The sequence below is a fragment of the Pongo abelii genome, chromosome 5 (assembly GCF_028885655.2).
Source record: "Pongo abelii isolate AG06213 chromosome 5, NHGRI_mPonAbe1-v2.0_pri, whole genome shotgun sequence".
Taxonomy (NCBI): domain Eukaryota; kingdom Metazoa; phylum Chordata; class Mammalia; order Primates; family Hominidae; genus Pongo; species Pongo abelii.
The window spans coordinates 160,280,929-160,305,110 of NC_071990.2; the positions used below are offsets into that span (position 1 = coordinate 160,280,929).

The window sequence follows — 24,182 nt, forward strand, 5'->3', positions numbered from 1 at the left end:
CCCCGCCTCGTCGTCCCCTCGGTATCGAGAGCGCCCCGCGCTGCCCTGTGGTCTCGCCCAGCGCCGGGTGCGAGGCCCTCAGAGGCGATTGGTGACGTGGGCACCGGGGAGCCTGCCGCAACAGCCCCTTTGGACCCGGGGTGTCGAGTTTTATGAGCTTTATGCGTTTTACGATCTGCTGACTTTGGGCTTTTTTTTTTTTCTTTACCTCTTTGAAGTCCGGGGTTTTTAATGAGGAAAACTTGTCTGGGGCTTCGCGGACGCCATCCCTAAAGCTTGCTTTTGACGCAACAGTCGCCTGGGTGTCCCCCTGGGCACATCTGGAAAAGAAGGAGACGGAGTTAACCAGAGGGTTAGCGCCGCGTGGAGTTGCAGAAAGTCCGGGAGGAGAAGTGGCCCAGCTGTGCAGCCAGCCGCGCCTGGCGCAGGAGGCTTCTAGGGCCGGCTCCCTGCACTGAAGGCAGCCTCCGAGGGGCCTGGGCGCGCTTCTTGGCTTATATGCGGTTTTTGAGGCAGAAGGGTTTTTGTTTTGGATCTCTGCTGATTTCTCTGGCTGTGGACGTGGTCAGAGAAGTAACACTCAGGCCTGTTGCCTCAGCGCAAGTGCCTGTGACAGAGACATCTGTTTCCTTCTGCTTCCTTAGAAGTTTCTGACTTTGGTATGTTGCTTTAGCATCTCTTGGGAAACTGGAATGGCATCAAATATCAGACCTATGTGGATGTTTTAAAGATTTTAAAAGCCAAGTGGAGGTAGGTTAGCAGTATTGCCTCTGCACAACTCCAGAGGGTAGCATTCTTGTGTGGCCTATGTGAATAATATTGCTTGGAACGGTGTCTTGTGGAACTGAGCAAGGCCTTGTAGCAGAGTGACAGCTGCGTGTTACAGGAGTTCTCTCACACGCCGCCCCTTGGAGCTGCATAGGTGGGCTGGGTGTGCTTTTTCAGTAGGAGAGAGGCCGGGGGCGTCAGGTGGTGAGGGCCTTGGCCAGGACAGGGATCTGGGTCTTCTGCCAAGGTCCTGGGCTGTTACAGGACAGGGAATTAGACCAAAGAAAGCAGTTGACTAAGGAAAGGTCCCGAGGAGGACAAGCAAAACAGAGCTTGAATTTTGTGCGAGTTTGAGGCCTCCCCCTGCAGCAGTAAGCGCTTTGTGCCTCAGGCTCTGTGGAGCACTAACAGGGTTAGGGAAGGGGGATGAGGGTATCTGGAAATCAGCCCACCACCATCGGCCAGCATTCCAGGCACCTACCTGGAAACAGAAAGGTTTGGTAGCAGATAAAATCGTCCTGAAAAACAAGCCTGAAAATCGGAAGTGCGTCCTGGACTTGGGTGACTGAGTGCTCTCTGTCCTTGGCTGGTGTGCCTGAGAGCCCAGAGGTGAGAAAGGTGAGAAGGAAGAGAAGCCCAGGGAAAGAATGGGAGAGAACAGAGCCGCTTGGAGGAGCAGGGGCAGCTCCACCACTCTGCTTACGGTGTGTAGGGGACCGTCCCCCTGCAGACACTGGCCCTATGACCTCTGACTCTCATTCGGCCCAGCCTGCTCTTTAAAAAGGTAGGAGAGATTGCCATCAAAACCCATCAGCAAAAAAGGTTAGCAGTTCTTACGGTTTTACCTTGAACTCTTCTGCAATCGCCATTCCTTCTCTGATGATGCTGGGGACGGGAGAGATGCTAGGAGTCTGAGGACGGTGTGGGGCGTGTCTCATTTGCTAACCTGACTTCTTGTTTCAGCTACAGGGCTGCACGGAGTTGAGACTCTCATGCTCACATGTTGCTTTGGTCTTACTTTAGCATTTCTCTGCAAATTTAAATAAGACTGTTTTTGTGTGTGTGTGTCTTGCTTGGCACGTGAAGCCATTTTTTAGCGTGTATTTTATGTGTCTCTTTCATCCTGGGGGCATTTCAGTGTAGAAGTTTATTAATTAGAGCCGCTTTCGGCTAGCAGCAAAGCGTGGCACAGACAAATTAAGTACCCTGGAGCCCTGCTGTGGTTTCAGGGTCCTGGGCCTCCTGAGTCTCCCAGCGCTTTTGAGGGCACACCAGGCTTGGGTCAGTATCCTATTCCTGCAACCATTTAATTATTTAGGATTTTGTCTCATAGAATGCTTTTTTGTTCTGACCAAAATGATCTCTAGAAATTGTAAAAGATAACTGTGAGTGTTCACCATGTAGCAGGTGCCGTTGTAAGCACCTTACATCTGTTGTTTCGTGGAATTCTCACCATCACCTTTCGTGAGGAAGTTTCTCTTTTCCCCATTTTGCAGATGAGGAAACTGCAGTATGAAGAAGACAAGTGAGTTTTTCAAGGCTTTAGAGCTGAGCCCAAACCCTGGGCCGCCTGGCTCTAGAGCCCACACTCCTGACTGCTGTTCTGTGTTCCTCTCAATAACAGCTGACAGTTCATGGTTACTTGGCAAGGGTTTTCATGTCACAACGGATTTAATTGCCACAGCATTGCTAGGCGGTGGGTTCCCTAGTTTCCTGAATTTTCAGGAATGGGATGTTTTGTTTGTTTGTATTTTGAGACAGAGTCTCGCTCTGTCACCCAGGCTGGAGAGCAGTGGTGCAATCTTGGCTCACTGCAACCTCTGCCTCCCGGGTTCAAGCGATTCTCCTGCCTCAGCCTCCTGAGTAGCTGGGCTTACAGGCAAGCGCCACCACGCCCGGCTAATTTTTGTATTTTTAGTAGAGACGGGGTTTCACCATGTTGGCCAGGCTGGTCTCGAACTCCTGACCTCAGGTGATCTACCTGCCTCAGCCTCCCAAAGTGCTGGGATTACAGGCGTGAGCCACCACGCTTGGCCAGGAACTGGGGTTCTTGAGAGGTAGAGTAACTGCCCTAGGTTACCCTGCAGTGGATGGGTCCAGGCAGCTGGCCCCCAGCCCAGGTTCCTAACCACCAGGCCGCACTGCCTGGAGCCTCCTGCTAGGGCCAGCGCTGCTTGTGCTGAAATGGGGCTCACTGGCCAGCATTTGACCTACTTCCTTGTTCTCTGTGGCCTGGGCGGGATATTTGCTGAACTGACCAACACGCTCCTGCGTGTGAGTCACTGGGCTTGCAGTCTGGAAGGGATACACATGAACTCACCGGTCCTTGGGTAGCTTAGAACTTTGTTTATTAAGTTGTGTTTTGAGGTGGTTAGGCCTTGAATGTTCGCATAATAGCTTTGTGAACTCTGTTGCTCAGGCTGGAGTGCAGTGGTGCGATCGCAGCTCACTGCAACCTTTGCCTCCCAGGTTCAAGCAATTCTCCTGCCTCAGCCTCCCGAGAAGCTGGAACTACAGGTGCACGCCACCACACCTAGCTAATTTTTGTATTTTTAGTAGGGACACGGTTTCGTCATGTTGGCCAGGCTGGTCTCGGCTTCCCAAAGTGCTGGGATTACAGGCAGGAGCCACTGGGCCTGGCTTGTATTTAACTCTTGCATAGCTAGAGAAATGACTTATAATATACCGAAGTTGGTTGAGTGAAATTTTAGAGTTCCTATCCTGCTCCCTTTGAGAAGTTTCTTTTCAAAACCCATTAGCTGGTAGGTTACTTGAAAAGGAAAGATTTTAGTGAGGGGCCAAAGAGTCAATGTGAGGGAGTGGTGGGCCTTCTTTCTGTCCCGACCTCCACATGCTGGGCGTGCGTTTGTGGGTTCCAGTCCCACCTCCACACTCTGATGCCTGGGGCCTCAGTGGGCCTGTATTCTTTCACCCCAGCCTGTGTTTTCCCACTTGTGAAATGGGCCGATGTGCCTGTCCTACAGGGAAGCTCCCAGCCTGGTACCAAATAGGTGCTCAGGAAATGTCAGCTCCCACCTCTGCGGCAGCCAGCTGGAGGGGAGACTTCATACAGTGGGGTCTTCGAAGATGTTGTTAGAACGAAACCTAAAATGCTTTCAAACAGAAAAAGTAGAGGAGAAAAAGCACAGCCATCGTTTCTAATAGCTAGCCTGGCTGAGTTCTTGCCACGCTGTTCTGACCACTGTGTTTATGATTCCACTCGCACCTGTCAGCAACTCTGTGAGATGAATCTTCTGCCTCTCTCCATTTTGCAGGTGAGGAAACTGAGGGTCTGGGGAACTGTTTACTTGCCCGCTGCCATGTGGTCAGGAAGTGGGGAGCCAGGCTGTCAGGCAACAGGCCGGCATTTTGGGCCAAAGGAGAAGAGATTATTTTTATACAGGTTGGAAAAATAAAAACGACAGTGTGGGAATGGGCTGGGAGATTTCAAGTCCCTGACTGCTGCTCAGATCTTAATTTGTCAATTCTCATGTGGGAGATCCCGGCATGAGTTGAACAAGCAGCAGGACGTGTAGTACCAGAAGTTCTCAGTCTTACCCGCCTACCGTCATGGTGGCTTGTGGAGACCGAGATGAAGGCGTCTCTCACACCCCTTGGGCCCCTGCTGCGGATGCTGGTGTTGCTGGGTTCTGTAGAGTGGGAATGCTGGTGCTGGCTGCCCTCCCATCTCTGTCCCTCTCGCTGCAGGACAGCAACTTGAGGTGTTCTCACGTCCTCTGCTTACCTGGATTGTATCTGTTTTGTGGTTCTGTGCAGCAGTCCTAGGGCAGCTGAGCGCTTGCGGACTGCTCGCCTCCCGTGCCCTCCTGGCCCTGCTTTCTGAACCCTCATGAGCCCTATGTGGGAAGGGTAGGCACTTAGTGGGCAAAGTTGTGTTGGTGCCGTGGTCCTGAGGTGCTCCATGCATCTAATGGGAACATGGCTTTACAGCTGGCCAGGCCTGAGCAAGCATTGTGGCCTCAAGGACCAGGTCCCAGGGAGAAGGCTTTCTGGATGGGGCTGCCAAGGAGCTGCTGTGCCCCAGCTACAGGAGCAGAGGGCCAAAGCCAGAGCCACAGATAGCAGGAAGAGACAACGCTGGGGGGAGGAAGTTCAATGTTGCAATTCAGTGGTTCGCTTACCATTTACCATTGCAGGGAAAATAGGAAAACATGGAGGAAAATAGAAAAAAACAGGGAAGAGTGAGTTAGTAAAAATGAGAGGCATCGAAAGTTACTGGACTGGCACCATTCCTGAGGCTCAGTGCTGGCCTCTGGGGATGGGAGGGGAGCTGCAGGTGTGGGGAGGGTGTGGGGTGGATCCACAGTGGAGCCCCTGCAATGAAATCCTGAAAACTGGTGCAGCGTGTCCTGCGGGCGAGTGGACGGTTGCTTTCCCCGACAGGGCCTCGCGGTGGGGGCGGGGGTGGAGTGACCTGTCAGTGGCAGCAGGATGGGCAGTGCTCCACAGCAGGGATGGCTGCTGTCTTGCGTTCTGAAAGGACAGTTCCCGGCACCTCGAGACAGGAGGTTTTCTATGCCTATGTGACTTTGAATGTTGAGTTTCCTTTTAAATTTTGTTTTATTTCTGGGGTGTGTGTACTGGTGAAAAACTTAGGATTTAGTAGAATACCTGAGGTGAATCTAAATAGATTCTTCCCAATCTCTTGGCTTGTGTACCTGGACGATTGGAGTTGTTGTGTCCTGAGAGGGCCAGGCCACAGGCACAGGACCAGGATTTTGGTGTGAGGCAGGTCATATGTGAGGTACCTGCTTGATAGCCAAACGGGCATGCCAAGTGGTTGAGTAGGGGTCTGGAGCTGAGGGGAGAGGACTGGTCTGAGGTCTAGAGCAGGCCATTGTTCACACCTGCATCCTCTCACAAGCCTGAGACAGGATGAAATTACCAAGGGAGTGAGAGTAGAGAAGGGGAGGGGACAGAGAGCAGTGTGTCCCAGGATGATGATGGTGAGGGAGGTGATGGGGTGAGGGAGTTGATGATGAGGGAGGTGATGGGGTGAGGAAGATGATGGCGAGGAGTTGATGAGGGAGGTGATGGTGAGGGAGGTGATGGTGAGGGAGGTGATGGGGTGAGGGAGGTGATGGGGTGAGGGAGGTGATGGGGTGAAGGAGATGATGGTGAGGAGTTGAGGGAGGTGATACGGTGAGGGAGGTGATGGTGAGGAGTTGAGGGAGGTGATGGTGAGGCTGTGGAGAGACCGACGAAAGTTTTCCAGCTCCTGTCTCATTTGGATTAGACACTCCACAAACCTCACCTTGCTTGGAAGCAGTCTTTTGGGAAAGAAGGTGCATAATGAGGGGAGACCTGGCTCACAGTGATTTGCATTATGGATGCAATTTTGGGGATAGGCGTTCCAGTAAAGGTGTGTTTAGTTTTTCTAGGAAACACATCTGTGATATTTTAAAGCAACTGTGAAAGTGAGATTAATTTAGAAAGGGCCCAAAGAGTCAAGGGGACCTTCAGGGGACAGTTTATTTCCTTGCCTTTGACAGATCGTCCAAGGGCCCCGCGGCTCTAGGCTGGCCAGAATTTGCGAGTGTATTAGATGCCTCTTGTGAAAAAGCTGCATGGGCCGGGAGGGGAAACTGACGTGGCCCCAGCAAGAAGAAGAGACAGTATTGAGAGCCGGCAGGGGTTTTCTAGGAACTCTTCCTGGCCTGGGTAGCTGGGCCGAGGACTTCCTCAGCTGGCATGCCGACCCGGCCTGGGCACGTGGGGAAGCGTGGAGCCCCTTGCCTAGCATCTCTCCACCAACTTGAGGGAACAACACAAATGCTTTTGGAATAACGAATGGAAGTTGAGTTTGGTAGATGATTTCATATGTCTCCCACCTGCCAGGCCGTTCGCTGTCAGGCACTCCGCTGTGTCGTGCAGACCGCATCTGTTGTAATGGTTTCAACTGTGGGCAGCCGTGAGAGATGGAGGGTGAGGGAACACTTCATGGAGAAGGTGGGACACAGCTGAACCCTGGATGCTGGGTGGGATTTAGGTGGCTTTTCTGGGAGAAGAGAGAGCATCTTAGATCAGCAGAGCGCTGTGTGAGTGGGCCAGCCTGGAGTCTGGCTTGACCCTGTTGGGCAGCATCATCGAATTGAAGCTCTGGAGTCGGATGCGTGGGTTTCAGTGTTGCACTTAGCAGCTTTGCGATCTAGGGCAAGTAACGGAACCTTCCTGAGTCTGAGCTTTCTCATCTGAAAGGGGTTGCAATAGTACCTACCTCAGGGCTGTGATAATGGAGAGAGCGCGTATAATTCACATAGGATACGTGCAGGGTGGCAGGAAGGCTGGAGAGGGATTGTGGGGAAGGCTCTTGGGGACTTTGAAAGGCCTGTCTAAACTTGATGGAGTTGGCTGCGGTGCACTGTACGCTTCCTGAGCAGGGCGAGGCTGTTAAAGTGCCATAACGGCACAAAGGAAGGTGCGTTTGGAGGTGATGGCAGCAGCTGGCAGGAGTTTTTGGGTCCTGGACAGAGCGGGACTGGCGTGCTGGGGATGAAGAGGAACTGGGGAGCAAGGACTCAGCTCTTCCTGGCTGGCCGAAGGTGTGGGAGGAGCGAGAGAGGGGCATCTGAGATGGTGCCAGGTTTCAGGGTACGAGAATGGAGAAAGGGTGAAAGGCAGGAAGTGGGCAGTGGAAGCAGGCTTTTCAGTTATGTTAGTTTGTTTTTTAGCTCAGTGTGGAACCTTTTGCCCTGGAAGTACTGTAGGGCTTCTAGGTGAAAATGTGTTGGGCAACCCTGCTTCAGAGTGGGGTGGGGTGGGCAGGGAGGACGGAGAGAGAAGCAGCAGATGAGCTGGTGTTGGAGGACTGATTCGAGGGGTGGCGGGAGTCTAGGACTTGAGGTTTCAGGAAGCACACGGGGACGACAGAGATGAGGAGAGGGAAGGCCTGGGGTCAGGGGCCCCCAGAGACCCTCTCCTGTTCGTAGGCTGTGCATATTTTCTGCATCACAGACTTGCCTCTATATGTTTAGAAATATCCTGCCTTGGGGGACTGATCAGAGAGGGCCATGGGCTCTCTTGGTTGCTGAGACTTACTCGGTCACTGGTCTAGGTTGGCTTGATGTTAGCGACCTGTGAGCATTTCAGCAAGAGGCAGAGCTGCCAGTGGGTTTCTGGTGCAGAACAGGAGCCATGTTCTGAAGCGACTGGGGACTCCAGCTGTTGTGGTCACTGAGCTGGTCTCAGCAGGGGGCTAGGTTAGTTCTGGCAAAGAAACCTCCCCTCTCCCATCTTTACCTTGGCTTCTCAATGTTTTGCTGTTTTGCCCATGAGCAACAGTTTTACAGCTGTGGCTGATCTGAAACAGGGTCTTGTTTCTGAGGTTTCTGAAGTCTCTGGTTTTTTGGCTCAAATCTTTTTTATTTTAATTTTTTAGTGACAGGGTCTCGCCCTGTTGCCCAGGCTGAGTGCAGTGGTGCAGTCTTAGCTCACTGTAGCTTCAAATTTCTGAGCTCAAACGATCCTCCCCCCCTCAGCCTCCAGAGCTGCTGGGACTACAGGCATGAGCCATGCTGGGCTGGTTCAGAACTTTTAGATTGGAAGTCAAGAGCGGAAAGAGCCGCAGAGGGGAAGGCATTGATCATTATGCAGAATCATCCTGTCCTGGTGCTGCCTCGGCCTATGATAGCCCTGCAGGCTGCAGAGGGTCCCAGGACCCTAGGCCCTCCAGTGAGGGTGCCTGCTTGTCAGGAAAATGAGGACGGCGGAAGCCAGGGCCTGGCGCCCACCCTCTCACTTACGAGCCTGGTGCAGCACAGGCGGTTATACCCAGCTTACACTTGCTTAAGAAGACAGACTATGTTGTTTTCTCTGTGTCTTTTTTCCTTTGAGTTGGACGACTGGATTGTTAAACCAGGAAAATTTCTAATAAGTTGGAATTAAGTAGAAGTTTTCAGGAAGGGGAGACAATGGATTTTATTGAGCCTTCTGAGAGAGACTGGCAGGTGCCTGGGGCGGGTTGTGCCCTCATGCCCTTTTTCTTTTTTTTTTTTTTTAAATTGAGACGGGGTCTTGCTCTGTCACCCAGGCTGGAGTACAGTGGCACGGTCTAGGCTCACTGCAACCTCCACCTCCCGGGTTCAAGTGATTCTCCTGCTTCAGCCTCCCAAGTAGCTGGGATTATAGGCATGTGCCACCACACCTGGCTAATTTTTGTATTTTTGTAGAGATGGGGTTTCACCATGTTGGCCAGGGCTGGTCCCGAACTCCTGACCTCAGGTGATCTGCCCGCCTCGGCCTCCCATGCCCTTTCTGGGATTGCAGGCGTGAGCCACCACACCCAGCCTCTCATGCCCTTTCTTAAGGCCTCTTTTTGCAACATTCCTTCTCATTTGCTAAATAACTGTGTTAGTAGGGGGTCAATAATGTGTTTTTGAAATCAAGATTTAAAATACAGTTATTCTGGTTTTCTCTGCTTCCAAGTAATTTCTCTTGTGCTTTCAGCCTCTGCTTGGGGAGTTCTGGGAGCTCCTTAGTCTTGGGACTGTGGCTGCCCCTGGGGGACGGGATCCCCGAGAACGTTGTAGTGGAGGAACTCAGAAATAGCAGTGTCATTGTTTAAAAGCTACTTGAGCTTTACAGCAGAGGGCCAGCGATAGCAGTGTTTCTGTACACTCTTTTTTTTTTTTTTTTTTTGAGATGGAGTCTCGCTCTGTCGCCCAGGCTGGAGTGCAGTGGTGCAATCTCAGCTCACTGCAAGCTCCACCTCCCGGGTTCACACCATTCTCCTGCCTCAGCCTCCTGAGTAGCTGGGACTACAGGCGCCCGCCACAAAGCCCGGCTAATTTTTTTTTTTTTGTATTTTCAGTAGGGACAGGGTTTCACCGTGTTAGCCAGGATGGTCTGGATCTCCTGACCTCGTGATCCGCCCGCCTCGGCCTCCCAAAGTGTTGGGATAACAGGCGTGAGCCACTGCACCCGGCACCGTACACTCTTCTTCAATTCACAGGTGGGGAAACTGAGGTCTGGAGACAGTATACGTGCCCAAGATGCTGCAGCCCTGCCCTCTGCACCCACACTCCCCAGAGGTGGCTCTGAGACAGCGCTGCAGGCTCCAACCTACACCAACTCCTCTGGGCAAGCCCTGCGGCTTCCCCTCAGGGGAGCACTTCACATAACCTGGTGCATTTATCAAAACAAAGACCTTGACCTTAGTGCAGTACTGTAAACTGAACTAGAGGCTTTATTTGCATTTCCCCTCCATCTAGTCCATTTAGCTTTGTGTCATTTTTTTTTTTTTTAACTGAAAAGGCCCTGAGCAGCTGTAGGAATTTTCCATTCTGCAGTGTTTTTTTTGTTTGTTTTTGAGACGGAGTCTCGCTCTGTCACCTGGCTGGAGTGCAGTGGTGTGATCTCGGCTCACTGCAACCTCCAACTCCCTGGTTCAAGCGATTCTCCTGCTTCAGCCTCCTGAGTAGCTGAGATTACAGGCACGTGCCACCACACCCAGCTAAATTTTTTTTTTTTTTGAGACACAGTCTTGTTCTGTCGCCCAGGCTGAAGTGCAGTGGTGCTATCTCGGCTCACTGCAAGCTCCGCTTCCCGGGTTCATGCCATTCTCCCGCCTCAGCCTCCCGAGTAGCTGGGACTACAGGTGCCCGCCACCGCGCCCGGCTAATTTTTTGTATTTCTTAGTAGAGACGAGGTTTCACCGTGTTAGCAGGATGGTCTCAATCTCCTGACCTCGTGATCTGCCCGCCTTGGCCTCCCAAAGTGCTGAGATTACAGGCGTGAGCCACTGCGCCTGGCTGCTAATTTTTATATTTTTAGTAGAGACAGGGTTTAATCGTGTTGGCCGGGATGGTCTTGATCTCCTGATCTCATGATCCGCCCACCTTGGCCTCCCAAAGTACTGGGATTATAGGCATGAGCCACCGCGCCCAGCCATCTGCAGTGTTAAAACAATAACGTATTAAACACACCATGCTTAAACTAAGGAATAGACTTGGCACTTGGGTTAACTGCGGAAGGTCAGAGGAGACACTTCTTCCTGGGTCAGCCTTCACACTTCGCAGGGCTTGCCCAGAGGAGTTGGTGTAGGCTGGAGCCTGCAGCGCCATCCCAGAACCACCTCTGTGCAGTGCAGGTGCAGAGGGCAGGGCTGTAGCATCTTGGGCACATGCACTCTCTCCAGACCTCAGTTTCCCCACCTGTGAATTGAACGTGTTGAGTTTGCTCCCTGAGGTCATTCCTATGGCTCCTGGGCCTCTGAGGATCTGTCAGGCCCTGGAGCTCAGTTGGGGCCAGACCACCTCCTTCCCCAGCTCTCATCTCATGTTTGTGGGTGAGTGTTTGCACCGAGTCCCGGGGCAGCCGTGGAGCCACCTATTCTTTATTTCTTCACCCAGTTACCCTGGTCTGTGTGCTCACTGCCCGGGTGGCCACGCAGGCCCTGCTGAGGGCAGCAGGCCCGGCCTTATCAGAGCCACGTTGCAGGGGTGTTGACTCACGGCCTCACCCTGGCCCTGAGATGGGCCTGGCAGTGACTTCCTGCTCTGCAACTGCAGTCTCAGGCGTGTGCTGTGGGGGTGTGGGCACGCAGGCCCATGTGAGCTTTGGACCGTGAAGCCAGTAACCTTCCTGCAGGGCCAGGCTGAGCCTATGTCCATCTCCCCGCGTGGGCGTGCAGCTGCCTGTCCCTGAGATGAAGTGCTCGGGCTCCTTCCCGCTGGTCTGGCTCCCAAGACCAGAACATGTGAGGACAACAGAGAACACAGAAGATGGAGAGAAACAGAAAGTGCCGCACGTCCCTCTGGTTTGTGGGTCTTCTCCTCAGGGCACAGGGCGGGGGCCGGCCACACCCCTTTTGTCGATGGTTTGATTGGGACAGTGCCATGCTCGTGCGTCCCGTGCTGCTAAGAGAAGCAGAGCCGTGCCTTGCGACAGAGACTGAGTGTTCCCAAAGCCTCACATGTACTGCCTGGGCCTTTACAGAGTTTTCTTTTGTTTGCTGGGCCTTGATACAGGGTGTTCTAAAAGAAATAATCCCTGCCTCCTAGAGTTTTCCTGTGACCGGGCGGGAACCTGGGAGGGTGAGTGAGTTTCCCCGTCGGTGTAAATCACAGAAAACTGTACAGCAAGGCAGCGTCTGCGTTGGTGGGTGGCACAAGGGGAACCTGAAGTTGTGGAGGACTTGGGACGGGAGGAATCAGGCTGTGGGCTCGTGGGAATGGCAGAGGGAGCAGTGTGGTGCTGGCAGGACCTGGAGCTTTGAGTGGGGCCTGGCAGTGTCATCCGCATAGGTCATGTGCTTTTGGGTGTGCCAGTGTGTGTGCGTGTGTGTATGTATGTGTGTGCACGGGGTGAGTAGTGGGATCTGGCCACTGCCTCTGTGGCAGTGACCCCTGGGGGGCCTAGGAGCCCCCCCACCAGTGCGTTCTTGAGTGTGGGGTTGGTGTGCTGCGTGCAGGCCGCGGTGGCCGGTGTGTCCACGGACCCTCTAACCCGGAATGTGCAGGAACGCGCGGCTCCTGAATCGGCCGCCGAGGCTGTTTTGTCAGGAGGTTACCTGGTGGCAGTGCAGGCCCACTTCAGAAGTGAGGGGCTGGGAGGGGAGGTGGGCAGTGTCGTGTGGGGAGGGGTGTTGCTGCAGGGCCGCTTTCCTGTGACCCCCAGGCCTTCCCTTGACAGTCCCTCACTGCTGGCTTCTGCCCCCAGGCTGGCGCCCATGCGGCTCTACACACTCTCCAAGCGCCACTTTGTCCTCGTGTTTGTCGTCTTCTTCATCTGCTTTGGCCTGACCGTCTTCGTTGGGATCAGAGGTAAGGTTCGGTTTTTACTCAGTGAATCTTTTGCCATATGCGGTGGCCCTGGCGTGTTGCTTTCGGTCAGCCCAGCTGTGCCCCTGTCTCCCACTGCTAAGGGCCCCAGCGTGGAGGGAGAAGTGTCCACAGGGTGGATGGGGTCCTTGCCCTGCGCTTCTAGCTGCTCTGTCTCTTGTGGGGGAGGTGCAGTAAGTAGCACCAAGTGACCCTGGCCATGCCCTGTGCAGCAGCCAGGCGCAACCTTGACCACATGCCTTCATTGGCCAAGCAGATGTTTCTGATCTGCTGTGCACTAGACCCAGCTGGGCACTGGTGCATCCAGAACATGCTGCCTGGTAGGGGAGACAGGCCACGGAAGAGCTCCGATGCAGCTGATGGGATGGGGAGGAGAGTGGGGGACTGATGGCTGTGAGCATGGGGCAGGTGGCTGTAGGAGCAGTGAGATCACCTGGGCCAATCCCCTTTCTCATGGATGGAGAACCTGAGAAGCCAAATGGTTTTCACAAGGTTCCCAGAGACCCAGGTGTCTTCAGCCCTGTGCACAGGGCAGGCAACCAGGAGCCTGACTTGTTTGGAGAGAATCTATTCCTCCATTGCTTTGTTTCCCTCTTAAATAAAATATCTTTTTCCATAAGGGTGATTTCTGGTAGATGTTATTTGATTGACTTAGTACTAAAGTGTGAATGGCGATTAGGCTTAACCTGTCCCAGAGGCAGTTTGTGCCTCAAAAGGCTAGTTCTTACCCAAAACTGGGTTGGTAAATGGACGAGGAAGGCTGGGGGAGAGGGTGGCTCTTCAGGTGCTGTTTATCTGATGGTGATGGTGATAATAGTAACTGTGGACAACTTCTTTTCTTTCCCGTTAAGTCATCAAGAAGTAAAAATTACAATAATTACAGCACAAGATATATCCATGATCTTACTTGATTTTCACTGCTATCCTTTAAGATTGGTAGGGGAGGCATTAATATTCTCGTGGTCTCCAGTCTCATTGGGACCTCAGCCACCTTCTGTTCTTTTAAGCCACTCTTTGGTCTCAAACGTCCATGATTATATCAAACCCTCTCCACTCTTGCAGAAATGAGAAATGTAAAGTGATGCACCAAGGCTGAGATACAAGTGATGTCAGGATTTCTACATCCCCTTCTTTCTTTCCATACAGCACTCTATTAATCAGAGTTCTCCAGAGAAACAGAAACAATACGAAATATCTACCTGTCTATCTGCCTGCCTGCCTGTCTATCCTGTCTGTCTGTCTGTCTGTCTGTCTATCCTACCTGTCGATGTCTATTATAAGGAATTGGTCACATGATTATGGAAGCTGAGAAGTCCAAAGGTCTGCACTCAGCAAGTAAGAGGCCAGGAGAGCCCATGGTGTAGTTCCAGTCCAAGCCCGAAGGCATGAGAACTAGGAGAGCTGATGAGTAAGTTCCAGCCAAGTCCAGGTCCGAGTCTGAAGGCAGGAGACCAGTGTCCCAGCTGGCCATAGAGCAGATTCCCCCTTACTCAGCCAATTTGTTTTATTCAGTGGATTGGATGAGGTCCACCCACATTGGAGAGAGCAATCCGCTTGACCCAGTCTACCGATTCGCATGTTAATCTCATCCAGAAACAACCCACAGACACAATAGAATAATGTTTAACCAAATGGTCTCAGCACTCTGTGGTCCAGTCATGTTGACACATAAAATTATCCCAAGTACTCTGCTCCTGATTATTTTATGTGATAAAGTTATTATTTCAGAGTTAGGAGTACCTTAGGGACTATTGGCTTAGTGACTGTCATTTTGCAAATGAGGAAATCAAGACCCAGAAAGACTTGTTAGTGAAGACTAGAGTCCAGATTCTTCTTCTCTTTTTTTTTTTTTTGGCCCAGGCTAGAGTGCAGTGGTGCGACCTTGGCTTACTGCAACCTCTTCCTCCCCAGGTGAAACGATTCTCCAGTAGCTGGGATTACAGGCACCTGCCTCCACGCCTGGCTAATTTTTGTTGGTATTTTTAGTAGAGACAGGGTTTCACCATGTTGGCCAGGCTGGTCTCAAACTCCTGACCTCAGATGATCCGCCTGCCTCGACCTCCCAAAGTGCTGGGATTACAGGTGTGAGTCACCGCAGCCAGCCAAGTCTAGATTTTTCTGATTCCCAGTTCTTAATTCCTTCCAGGAAACCAGACTGCCTTACTTCCTGCGTTAGGAGTTCACTCAGATTGTGAATCTGTTTAAAAGGGGCCTCATTGTGGACACAAGCCTCTCTCCTACATTTGATATATCCTTCCCAGCATTCCTAAATGCATTCCAGAGACATGTTACTGCCTTGTGTTTCCTCCTTTTGAGTGGAGGATTGTTGGCAGACAGTCCTTCTGGGCATGGTCACTGAGGCAGCCCAGAAAAACTGACATCACCAGTTGAGAGTGATACGTTTTGGAACAAATCCAGTTCTAAATTAAATTAAAATCAGATTCACAGTGTTTTGTTTGACTACTTCTTTTAAGGCCAAAACTCTAAAGAAATGCATTGTAAGAATCTGTGAAGCTTGGAGAGGATTCTGGGAAGATGGTGGAGTAGGAATCGATGTCTTCTACTTAGACAACAGCTGCAGTGGCAGAATCTGTATGGTGTAACTGTTTTGGAACTCCGGAGTCTGTTGAAGACTTGCCACTTTGAAGGGAATGCTTGTATATTAGATTGTGGCTAATTTTGGTCAGTGCAGCTCTTAGCACAGTAGCAGGTACCCATCTTCCACTGCAGGCCTATAGCAGGCAGCTAAATGTGTGTTCCTAGAGCTTATAGAAACCAAGGTGGCAAAAAGGACCTGTCCAGATGTCAGGCATCTGTGCTCTGATCACTGATGCTGCTTCTGATTGCAGAAGTACGACCAAGTAAGAGTGGCTGCTGTTGTTGTACCTCCCTCAATTGTTGCAAGCCCCTCCCCCACTGGCTAACATTACTTCCAGGGGATTTAAAGGGCTGGCACTTTTTTACCCCTTCATTTTTGCCTTTTACCTTTCTCGGGAGTCAGACATCGAAGACCAGGACATTCAAAACTGCTAATACAGGGAAATTTAGAAAGTCACCACACCTGCCCAGAGGAAGGCACAAGCTCAGAGAAGACCTGAGAAGACCTGAAGTTTAAACCTCAGGCTGATCCTTTGCACAGAGACAGTCTATAACAACAACAAAAACAAAAATTCAAAAATGAGTAACAGCAAACTCTGAGGAAGGGGAGAGTCTGGTTTCCAGAGGTACATTGTTAGATTTGAGTGTCTACTTTTAAACAAAAGGTCACAAGGCGGCCGGGCGTGGTGGCTCACGCCTGTAATCCCAGCACTTTGGGAGGCTGAGGTCGGTGGATCATGACGTCAGGAGATAGAGAACATCCTGGCTAACATGGTGAAATCCCATCTCTGCTAAAAATACAAAAAATTAGCCAGGCATGGTGGCGGGCACCTGTAGTCCTAGCTACTTGGGAGGCTGAGGCAGGAGAATGGTGTGAACCCGGGAGGCAGAGCTTGCAGTGAGCCGAGATCGCACCACTGCACTCCAGCCTGGGCGACAGAGCAAGACTCCATCTCAAAAAAAAAAAGTCACAAGGCAAACAATGAAATATGACCCATCGAAAGGAAAAAAATGAACTGTCAGAATCTGTCTCCAAGGAAGACCATATGACAGATCTGTTAGCAGAGACTTTAAAACAGCTGTCTTAAAGATGCTGAGACAACTAAAGGAAGAGACATGGAGACAGTCAAGAAAACAATGTATGAATAAAAAGATAGAAAACCTAAAAGGAAACCAAAAAGAAATTCTGGAGATGAAAAGTACGCTAGAGTGATTCAAAGGCAGATTTGAAGAGGTAGAGGAAAGAATCAGTGAATCCGAAGATAGGACAGTGGAAATTTTTGAGTCTGAGGAACAGAAAAACAGAAGAAAAATGAACAGAGACTGAGGGACCTTTGGGACACTATCAAATGGACCAACATACACACTGTAGGAGTCTGAGAAGGAGAAGAGATAGAGAATGGGTCAGAGAGAATATTTCAAGCAGTGATGACTGAAAACTTCCCAAATTTGGTGAATGTGAATATAAACATCCAAGAAGCTCAACAAACTCAAAGTAGGATGAACTCAAAGAGACCCACACCAAGATATAATCAAACTGTAGAAAGCCAAAGACAGAATTTTGAAAGCAGTAAGAGAGTGACTCATCACATACAAGGGATCCTCAGTAAGTTTGTCAGCAGATAACCTCATCAGAAACTTTGGAGGCCAGAAGGCAGTGGGCTGATACATTCAAAGTTCTAAAAGAAAACCGTTGGCTGGGTGCAGTGGCTCACGCCTGTAATCCCAGCACTTTGGGAGGTGGAGGTGGGTGGATCACAAGGTCAGGAGTTCAAGACCAGCCTGGCCAACATGATGAAACCCCGTCTCTACTAAAATACAAAAATTAGCCGAGCGTGGTGGTGAGCACCTGTAATCCCAGCTACTTGGGAGGCTGAGGCAGGAGAATCGCTTGAACCTGGGAGGCATAGGTTGCAGTGAGCCGAGATCCTGCCATTGCAGTCCAGCCTGGGCAACAAGAGTGAAATGCTGTCTCAAAAACAAAACAAAACAAAACAAAAAAGTAAGGAAATTCATACAGAAGCTATAATATGGGTGAATTTTGAGGACATTGTACTAAGTAAAATAAGCCATTGGAAAAAAGATAAATACTGTAAGATTCACTTATATGGGGTACTTAGAGTAGTCAAAATCATCAAGACAGAAAGTAGAGTGGTGGCAGCCAGGGGCTGGGGGAGGGGAATGGGGAATTGTTTGATAGGCACAGTGTTTCAGTTTTGAATTGTGGAGATGGATGGCAGTGATGGTTGCACAGTATGAATGTATTTACTACCACTGAACTGTATACTTAAAAATGGTTAAGATGGGCATGGCGCAGTGTCTCACGCCTGTAATCCCAGCACTTTGGGAGGCTGAGGCGGGTGGATCACCTGAGGTCAGGAGTTCGAGACCAGCCTGACCAACATGGTGAAACCCCGTCTCTACTAAAAATAAAAAATTAGCCGGGCATGGTGGCGCATGCCTGTAATCCCAGCTACTCGGGAGGCTGAGGCAGGAGAATTGCTTGAACCTGGGAGGTAGAGGTTGTGGTGAGCTGAGACTGTGCTATTGCACTCCAGCCTGGGCTACAAGAGCAAAGAGAAAAAAAATAGTTAAGATGTCAAGTTCTTGGATCTATAGAAAAAAATGGTTAAGATGGCAAATCTTATGTATATTTTATCACAATAAAAATTGGGAAAATGTGAGGTTCGTATACTTATTATTTCAGTTAAAACTTTATGCTTTCCTGCTTATATTAGCATATATTATGTTTATAGCCCTTAATAAGTATTTTTGGAAGACGGGATTAATTGGATGAGCAGATAAGTGTGTCTTAGGTTTTGGAAGAAATCTTTATATTTTGCAGGATATATAAGAGTCTCTATAGTTAATGCCTTCTTGGGCCCATGCATGTAGAGAGAGCTCTCATTGAGAGCTTAGCAGGGCGTTTCCTGTGGAAACCCTCTGTGTTGTATGCCAGTCATGCTGGTTAGCTTGTGTTGGGAAGTCGTGAAGCACAGCAGAGTGGATGTTCTGTGTCTGTGTTTGTGTGTTTGTATCTTCTACTTACACATTGTATAATCTCTAAAGAAAAACTAGGTAAATTAAGGTCATCTCCGTGTAATGTATGAGTCTTTCTTGGAATTTGGAAAAAAATAATTATCAATATCGCTATAATCTGCTTTTGTCCTTTTCTGTTACACTTTAGGACCTAAAGTGATCCAGACTTCTGCAGCTAATTTTTCACTAAATAATAGCAAAAAGGTAAGACTGGGTCTGAGTGGCAGCTGGGTGGTGGGGTGTATTATAAACCTCAGGTCACTGAGAAATGGTTCTGCTTAGAGTCTTTAAGGTAGCCTGCCCTTGCCTTGTGGCTTGCTTTTCAGGCAACACATTTCATCTTCCGTTGTTGGCCGCTGGCCTCTGGGTTCTTGTTTGCTAAAGTCACCATTTCTGCTGTAATAAACACCTCAGTACTTAGGAAGATGGTGGTATTACCTCTTAGGGAGCAATTGTTCATTTCCAAAGAGTGGTTAACTCATCCTGATTCCCTGCCTCTGTAAGTCCTATCAGATTGTAATTTTTAATAATGATACCACTTAGGTGTCTTATCTTTCTTATATTTGCCCAGGTTAAGAATTGGCCTCTGTCAGGTTTCTAATGGTACATTTCTTTCTAATGATTACTTTGTATTCCTTGTGTGAACTCAGTTTAAATGAAAAATCCTTTAAAAAATACACCTTAACTTGGCCGGGCGAGGGGGCTCATGCCTGTAATCCCAGCACTTTGGGAGGCTGAGGCGACCAGATCACGAGGTCAAGAGATTGAGACCATCCTGGCTAACATGGTGAAATCCTATCTCTACTGAAAATACAAAAAAATTAGCCGGGCGTGGTGGGGGTCGCCTGTAGTCCCAGCTACTTGGGAGGCTGAAGCAGGAGAATGGCGTGAACCCGGGCAGGGGAGCTTGCCGTCAGCCAAGATCGTGCCACTGCACTCCAGCCTGGGTAACAGAGCGGGACTCTGTCTCAAAAAAAAAAAAAACAAAAACCTTAACTTTTTACCACCTTTAGAGAAAAACAGAGGTTCTTTCAATTGGAGAATTTTGGTTTCCTTGAATAAATACTAACTTGTGAGAGCCCGGACAACTAAACCTTTTTTTGTGTGTGAAACATAACTTTACCTATAAATTGAACACAGTTGCCCTGCATCTTCGAGGCACCATGATATATATAGTTTAAATCTGATTATATGACCCCAAATCCCCCTTTTCTCTGTTCTCACACTTCCCTGCTAGTTTTCTACCCTTATAATTTTGCAAAAAGTCAAAAGAAGAAAAAGTACTAAAACTTACACCATTTGATTCTTCTCTTTGCTACTGCTAGTTTGAAAGGGCCCTCTGCATAGCCTATTTTCACATTTCCTTTGCATTGCTTTATTTTCTTCCACTGTTGGCGTGATGATCTGATTTGAAGAGGTGCCGCCATGGGCTTTCCTGGTGGTAGTACATCTTTTGCAGTTGCTGTCTCTCAGGGTGTGAGTCTCTTTTTGACACTGAACACAGCAGCCATTCCACTGAACTGACTTGCTTCCAAGAGACCATCCTCACTTCACTAAGACAGTAGCTCATTCCTGGAGAGATTTCCTGCCTTGATGGTTTTTAGGCAAATCTTTAGTCCTAGGGAGTTTTATTGAGACCCTGACAGAGAAGTATTAAGACACAAAAACACATTCATTTGACACTAGCCTGGGCAACATAGGGAGACTGTGTCTCTACAACAAATTTAAAAATAAGCTGAGTGTGGTAGGGCATACCTGTAGTCCCAGCTACTTGGGAGGCTGAGGTGGGAGGATCACTTGATCCTGAGAGGTTGATGCTGCGGTAAGCCATGATTGCACCACTGCACTCCAGCCCTGGGTGACAGAGCGCGACCCTGTCTTAAAAAAAAAAAAAAAAAAGAAAAAGAAAAAGAAAAGAGAAAAAACACATTCACCTCCAAAGACGGTGCATTCAAATAATGCTTTTCTTTGGAACCATGGGTGGGCTGCTTCAGTAACTCTCTCTGTGGCCTGCTGCTATTAAACACCAATATAACGTCTTTCAAAAGACACTGCAGAAGAACCACTGGCAACATCATCACCTCTAATTTTTCTCCCCAGGGGTGTTAAGATTTTCTTTCAGAAAGCTAAAAATAGCAGACGTCAAAGAGCAATTTGCCTGGCATATGGATACTAAAGAAATAATTCTTGGTCGGGCGCGGTGGCTCATGCTTGTAATCCCAGCACTTTGGGAGGCCGAGGTGGGCTGATCACGAGATCAGGAGTTGGAGACCGGTCTGGCCAACACAGTGAAACTCCGTCCCTACTAAAAATACAAAAATTAGCTGGGTGTGGTGGTAGGTGCCTGTCATCCCAGCTATTTGGGAGGCTGAGGCAGGAGAATCACTTGAATCTGGGAGGCAGAAGTTGCAGTGAGCTGAGATCATGCCCCTGCTCTCCAGCCTGGGCGACAGAGCTAGACTCCCGTCTCAAAAAATAATAATTCTTGAGATATATTATCTTATAAATATGAAAGCATTCCTTTGGTATTCTTTATTATCTTATTATGTATCTCATCATTTTGCTCATTTTATTCTTTTTCCAAGATGGTTTTTTTCTTGGTATTTAAGTAAGTGTATTGTCCCCAAGGGTCCAAGTGTGGAAAGTGTCTGCTTAGAGATTTCTGTGAGAGACAGACATGAATTACTGCTGGAAGTTAGTCATCTCTTTTTCTGAAAGGCAGAATGTCACTTATGTTGTTGAAAGGAAAACCTCATGGCCGGGCACGGTGGCTCACGCCTGTAACCTAGCACTTTAGGAGGCCGAGGTGGGCGGATCACAAGGTCAGGAGATTGAGACCATCCTGGCTAACACGGTGAAACCCCGTCTGTACTAAAAATACAAAAACTTAGCTGGACGTGGTGGCGGGCGCCTGTAGTCCCAGCTACTCGGGAGGCGGAGGCAGGAGAATGGCGTGAACCTGGGAGGCAGAGTTTGCAGTGAACCGAGATCGCACCACTGCATTCTAGCCTAGGTGACAGAGTGAGACTCCGTCTCAAAAAAAAAAAAAAAAAAAAAGGAAGACCTCACATTTGTGTTTCAGAGCTAACACTGAAGCCTTTTTTGCCAAAAGTAAAGTTTGTGTGTTAAAATGATGAGGTATTTGGTAGACTCAATGAAAAGGTCACATGGATTACTTTGTTTTTTTTTCTTCAGCTAAAGCCAATTCAAATACTTTCAAATCCACTGTCTACATACAATCAGCAACTATGGCTGACATGTGTTGTTGAGTTGGATCAATCAAAAGGTATGGAGCTTGACATTTTGGAATGATTTTTCTTTGTACGAAGAAACATCGTATTTTAGATGTTGACTTCAGAATATTCGGACAAGTGCTCAAAGATAGATGTATAAGGATGTCCATTATTATTCATTATAGCAACAAATTGGAAACCCCTTAAATGTCTTCCAGTGGGAGAGAAAGTTGCGATAGATAGACATCCTCTGTAGAGTCCTGGTCAGCTCAGCTCAGTGGCTGCATGGTGTCGACGCTACAGCTGCCAGCCTTTTTCAGTGAGGATCTGGGAGAGAATTAAGACCTGATGCCCTAAAGTAATGGTTCTGACCCCCCAGGGACACTTGCCAATGTCTTGAGACAATTTCGTCACACACGGAGAGGAGGAGGGAGTGCTCCTGGTATCTAGTGGGTAGAGGGCAGAGGTGCCGACACCTCCCGCCCTTCCACAACAAGGAGTTATCTGGCCCAAAATGTCAGTGATGCAGAGGCTGAGAAACCCTCCCCTAATGCATCCATTGTTTATGATGAATTAGCTTCTGTCAATCTACAGTGGCACTAGTTTTATAGCATCCTAGGGAGAACTGAGAAGATACCCAAATCATTTTCTGTTCTGTGCTTCACATGAGACACTCTGGTTGAGAAAGAATTTGAAAAGATAACCCCATGACCACAGTAAATGAAGTGAAATATGTATTACAAAAAAATTATCCCCTCTTTGTAACATTTTAGAAAGCAAAAAATTCATATTACTACGTATTTGTATGTCTAGAAAATGGTCTGAAAGGATAGACACGAAATATGAATTGTGATTATCTCTAGGTGAAATTCTTAGTATTTAATGCTATCTTTATATTTTGTTATGATTTTTTTTAAATGAGAATATAGTTAGAAAAATCTATAATCAGAAGAAATAAGAAATCTATTTCTATTTTTGGTATAGAATTCGGTAAGTCAAAAATGTACGTGAGAAATTAAAAATATAAGTTCATTAGCCATGAAGTATTTACCCTTTTTTTGTGTGTGAAGTGAAACTGCTGGATCTGAAGTGCAGGTTTTTTAACATAGACCCCTGGGTGCTGGGTTGGAATCTAGTGGACAGGCTTTTACTTTGCTGGGCAATTAAGAGATTTTCAAATGTGCTGAGGCCAATGCGGCCTAAGGACCTTATGGGCTTTCTGCGTTTTCCTGGCTCCAAGGTCATTATAGAGCCAGGAAGGCACCTTTGTAGGTGTGATGTGCCTGGCATGGCCTCTAACACTGAATTTTTTTCTTTTGTAGAAACTTCTATTAAGACAAGCTTTCCCATGACTGTTAAAGTCGATGGTGTAGCTCAAGATGGAACCACGATGTACATTCATAACAAAGTTCACAACCGGACAAGGACCCTCACATGTGCAGGGGTGAGTGTGTGGGGTGAGCCCCACAGTCAGTCCTCAGGCTGCGTACACATTTAATTACAGAGCCACTTTCCAATGTAAAAGATAGCATGGTAAGAGGCTTCGAGAAATTGTTCTTCAGTGAAAAAAATGGAGTCATACCCAAGATGGCATGAGAAAACTTACTTATTTTTATGGTTGGATACCCTTAAAAATTCTTATAAATGTACACATGCATTCACATATCCATAAACACACATGTGTGCACACATATGCATGCACACACACGTACTGCCAGCCACCCGGAGCATACGTGGTACTTGTTTTTACTGTGTGTGTGACCTTCTGTCCAGTGTGTCCCTAATGAACGTTATGGGCTGCCACCTCATATGAACGTCTGCCACCGGCTGTGGTCACTCGTTTTTGTTTTGTTTTGTTTAGTTTAGAGACAGGTTTTTGTTCTGTCACCCAGGCTGGAGTGCAGTGACACAATCACAGCTCACTGCAGCCTCAAACTCCTGGGCTCAAGCAATTCTCCTGCCTTAACTTTCCAAGTAGCTGGGACTACAAGCGTGTGCCACCAGGCCTGACTAATTTTCCATGGTCACTCTTTTTTTTTTTTTTTTTTTTTTTTGCAGCTGCATGGTTTTATTCCTCGTGGGTAGATAAACACGCACTGGTATAAGGGGAAATCCTCACCCGCCCTCTGTTGCTCTTCATGCCAGGGCAGGGCTTGGGGCAGCACCAGGCTGGGGCAGAGGAGGAAAGCAAGAGAACAGAACCTGCGGAAGAGCATGGTCACTCTTGACTGAGACTTCGGGTTGTTCCCAGCCGAGTGATGCATGCCCTAATCCGTCTGTGTGAAGCCGAGTACCTGGGCCTCTTGGGGGTCGGGGGCCTACCTTTTTGAGCATCTACTTCAGAGCACAGTGTGGCTAAGGGATAGGAAACCTGGGGTCCACAGTGGGGAATGAGCCCTCACGCTTGATTTCATTGGCACTGTATTCTGTTCAGAGTCCAAAGAATCAGAACCAGATCCCTGCTATAGCAAGGAGTCCACCTCAGGCCCAACAGGTTATTGGCAGCGTGGAGAACTTGGAGAGCATCAAAACAGGGCAGTGCATTTTCTTATAGGATTAGAAAAGTAATGTCAGAAGCCAGATGGCAAGTAGTTTCTCTGCTGGGTGTCATGCCAAGTACCGTCCACTCATTGTCTCATTCAATCCTCATGGCAGGTCCGTGAAGTAGGAACTACTATTAGAGCCTGTTTTGTAGAAGAAGAAACTGAGGCTTAGAGAGGTCTAAACCATTGCCCGAGGTAAC

General features: G+C 48.9%; 1 protein-coding gene across 6 annotated transcripts in view; it reads left to right on the forward strand.

Moving 5' to 3' along the window:
* Window positions 1–24,182, forward strand: part of TMEM181 (transmembrane protein 181) — a 97,085-nt gene that overhangs the window by 23,999 nt on the left and 48,904 nt on the right. For 2 of the 6 annotated variants that reach the window (XM_054558385.2, XM_024248271.3), the window contains exons 2-5: window positions 12,448–12,551; window positions 18,355–18,410; window positions 21,402–21,492; window positions 22,762–22,883. In XM_054558385.2, coding sequence (XP_054414360.1) covers window positions 12,448–12,551; window positions 18,355–18,410; window positions 21,402–21,492; window positions 22,762–22,883 — 373 coding nt within the window. The other 4 variants (XM_054558388.2, XM_054558386.2, XM_054558387.2 and 1 more) reach the window with 4 other exon arrangements.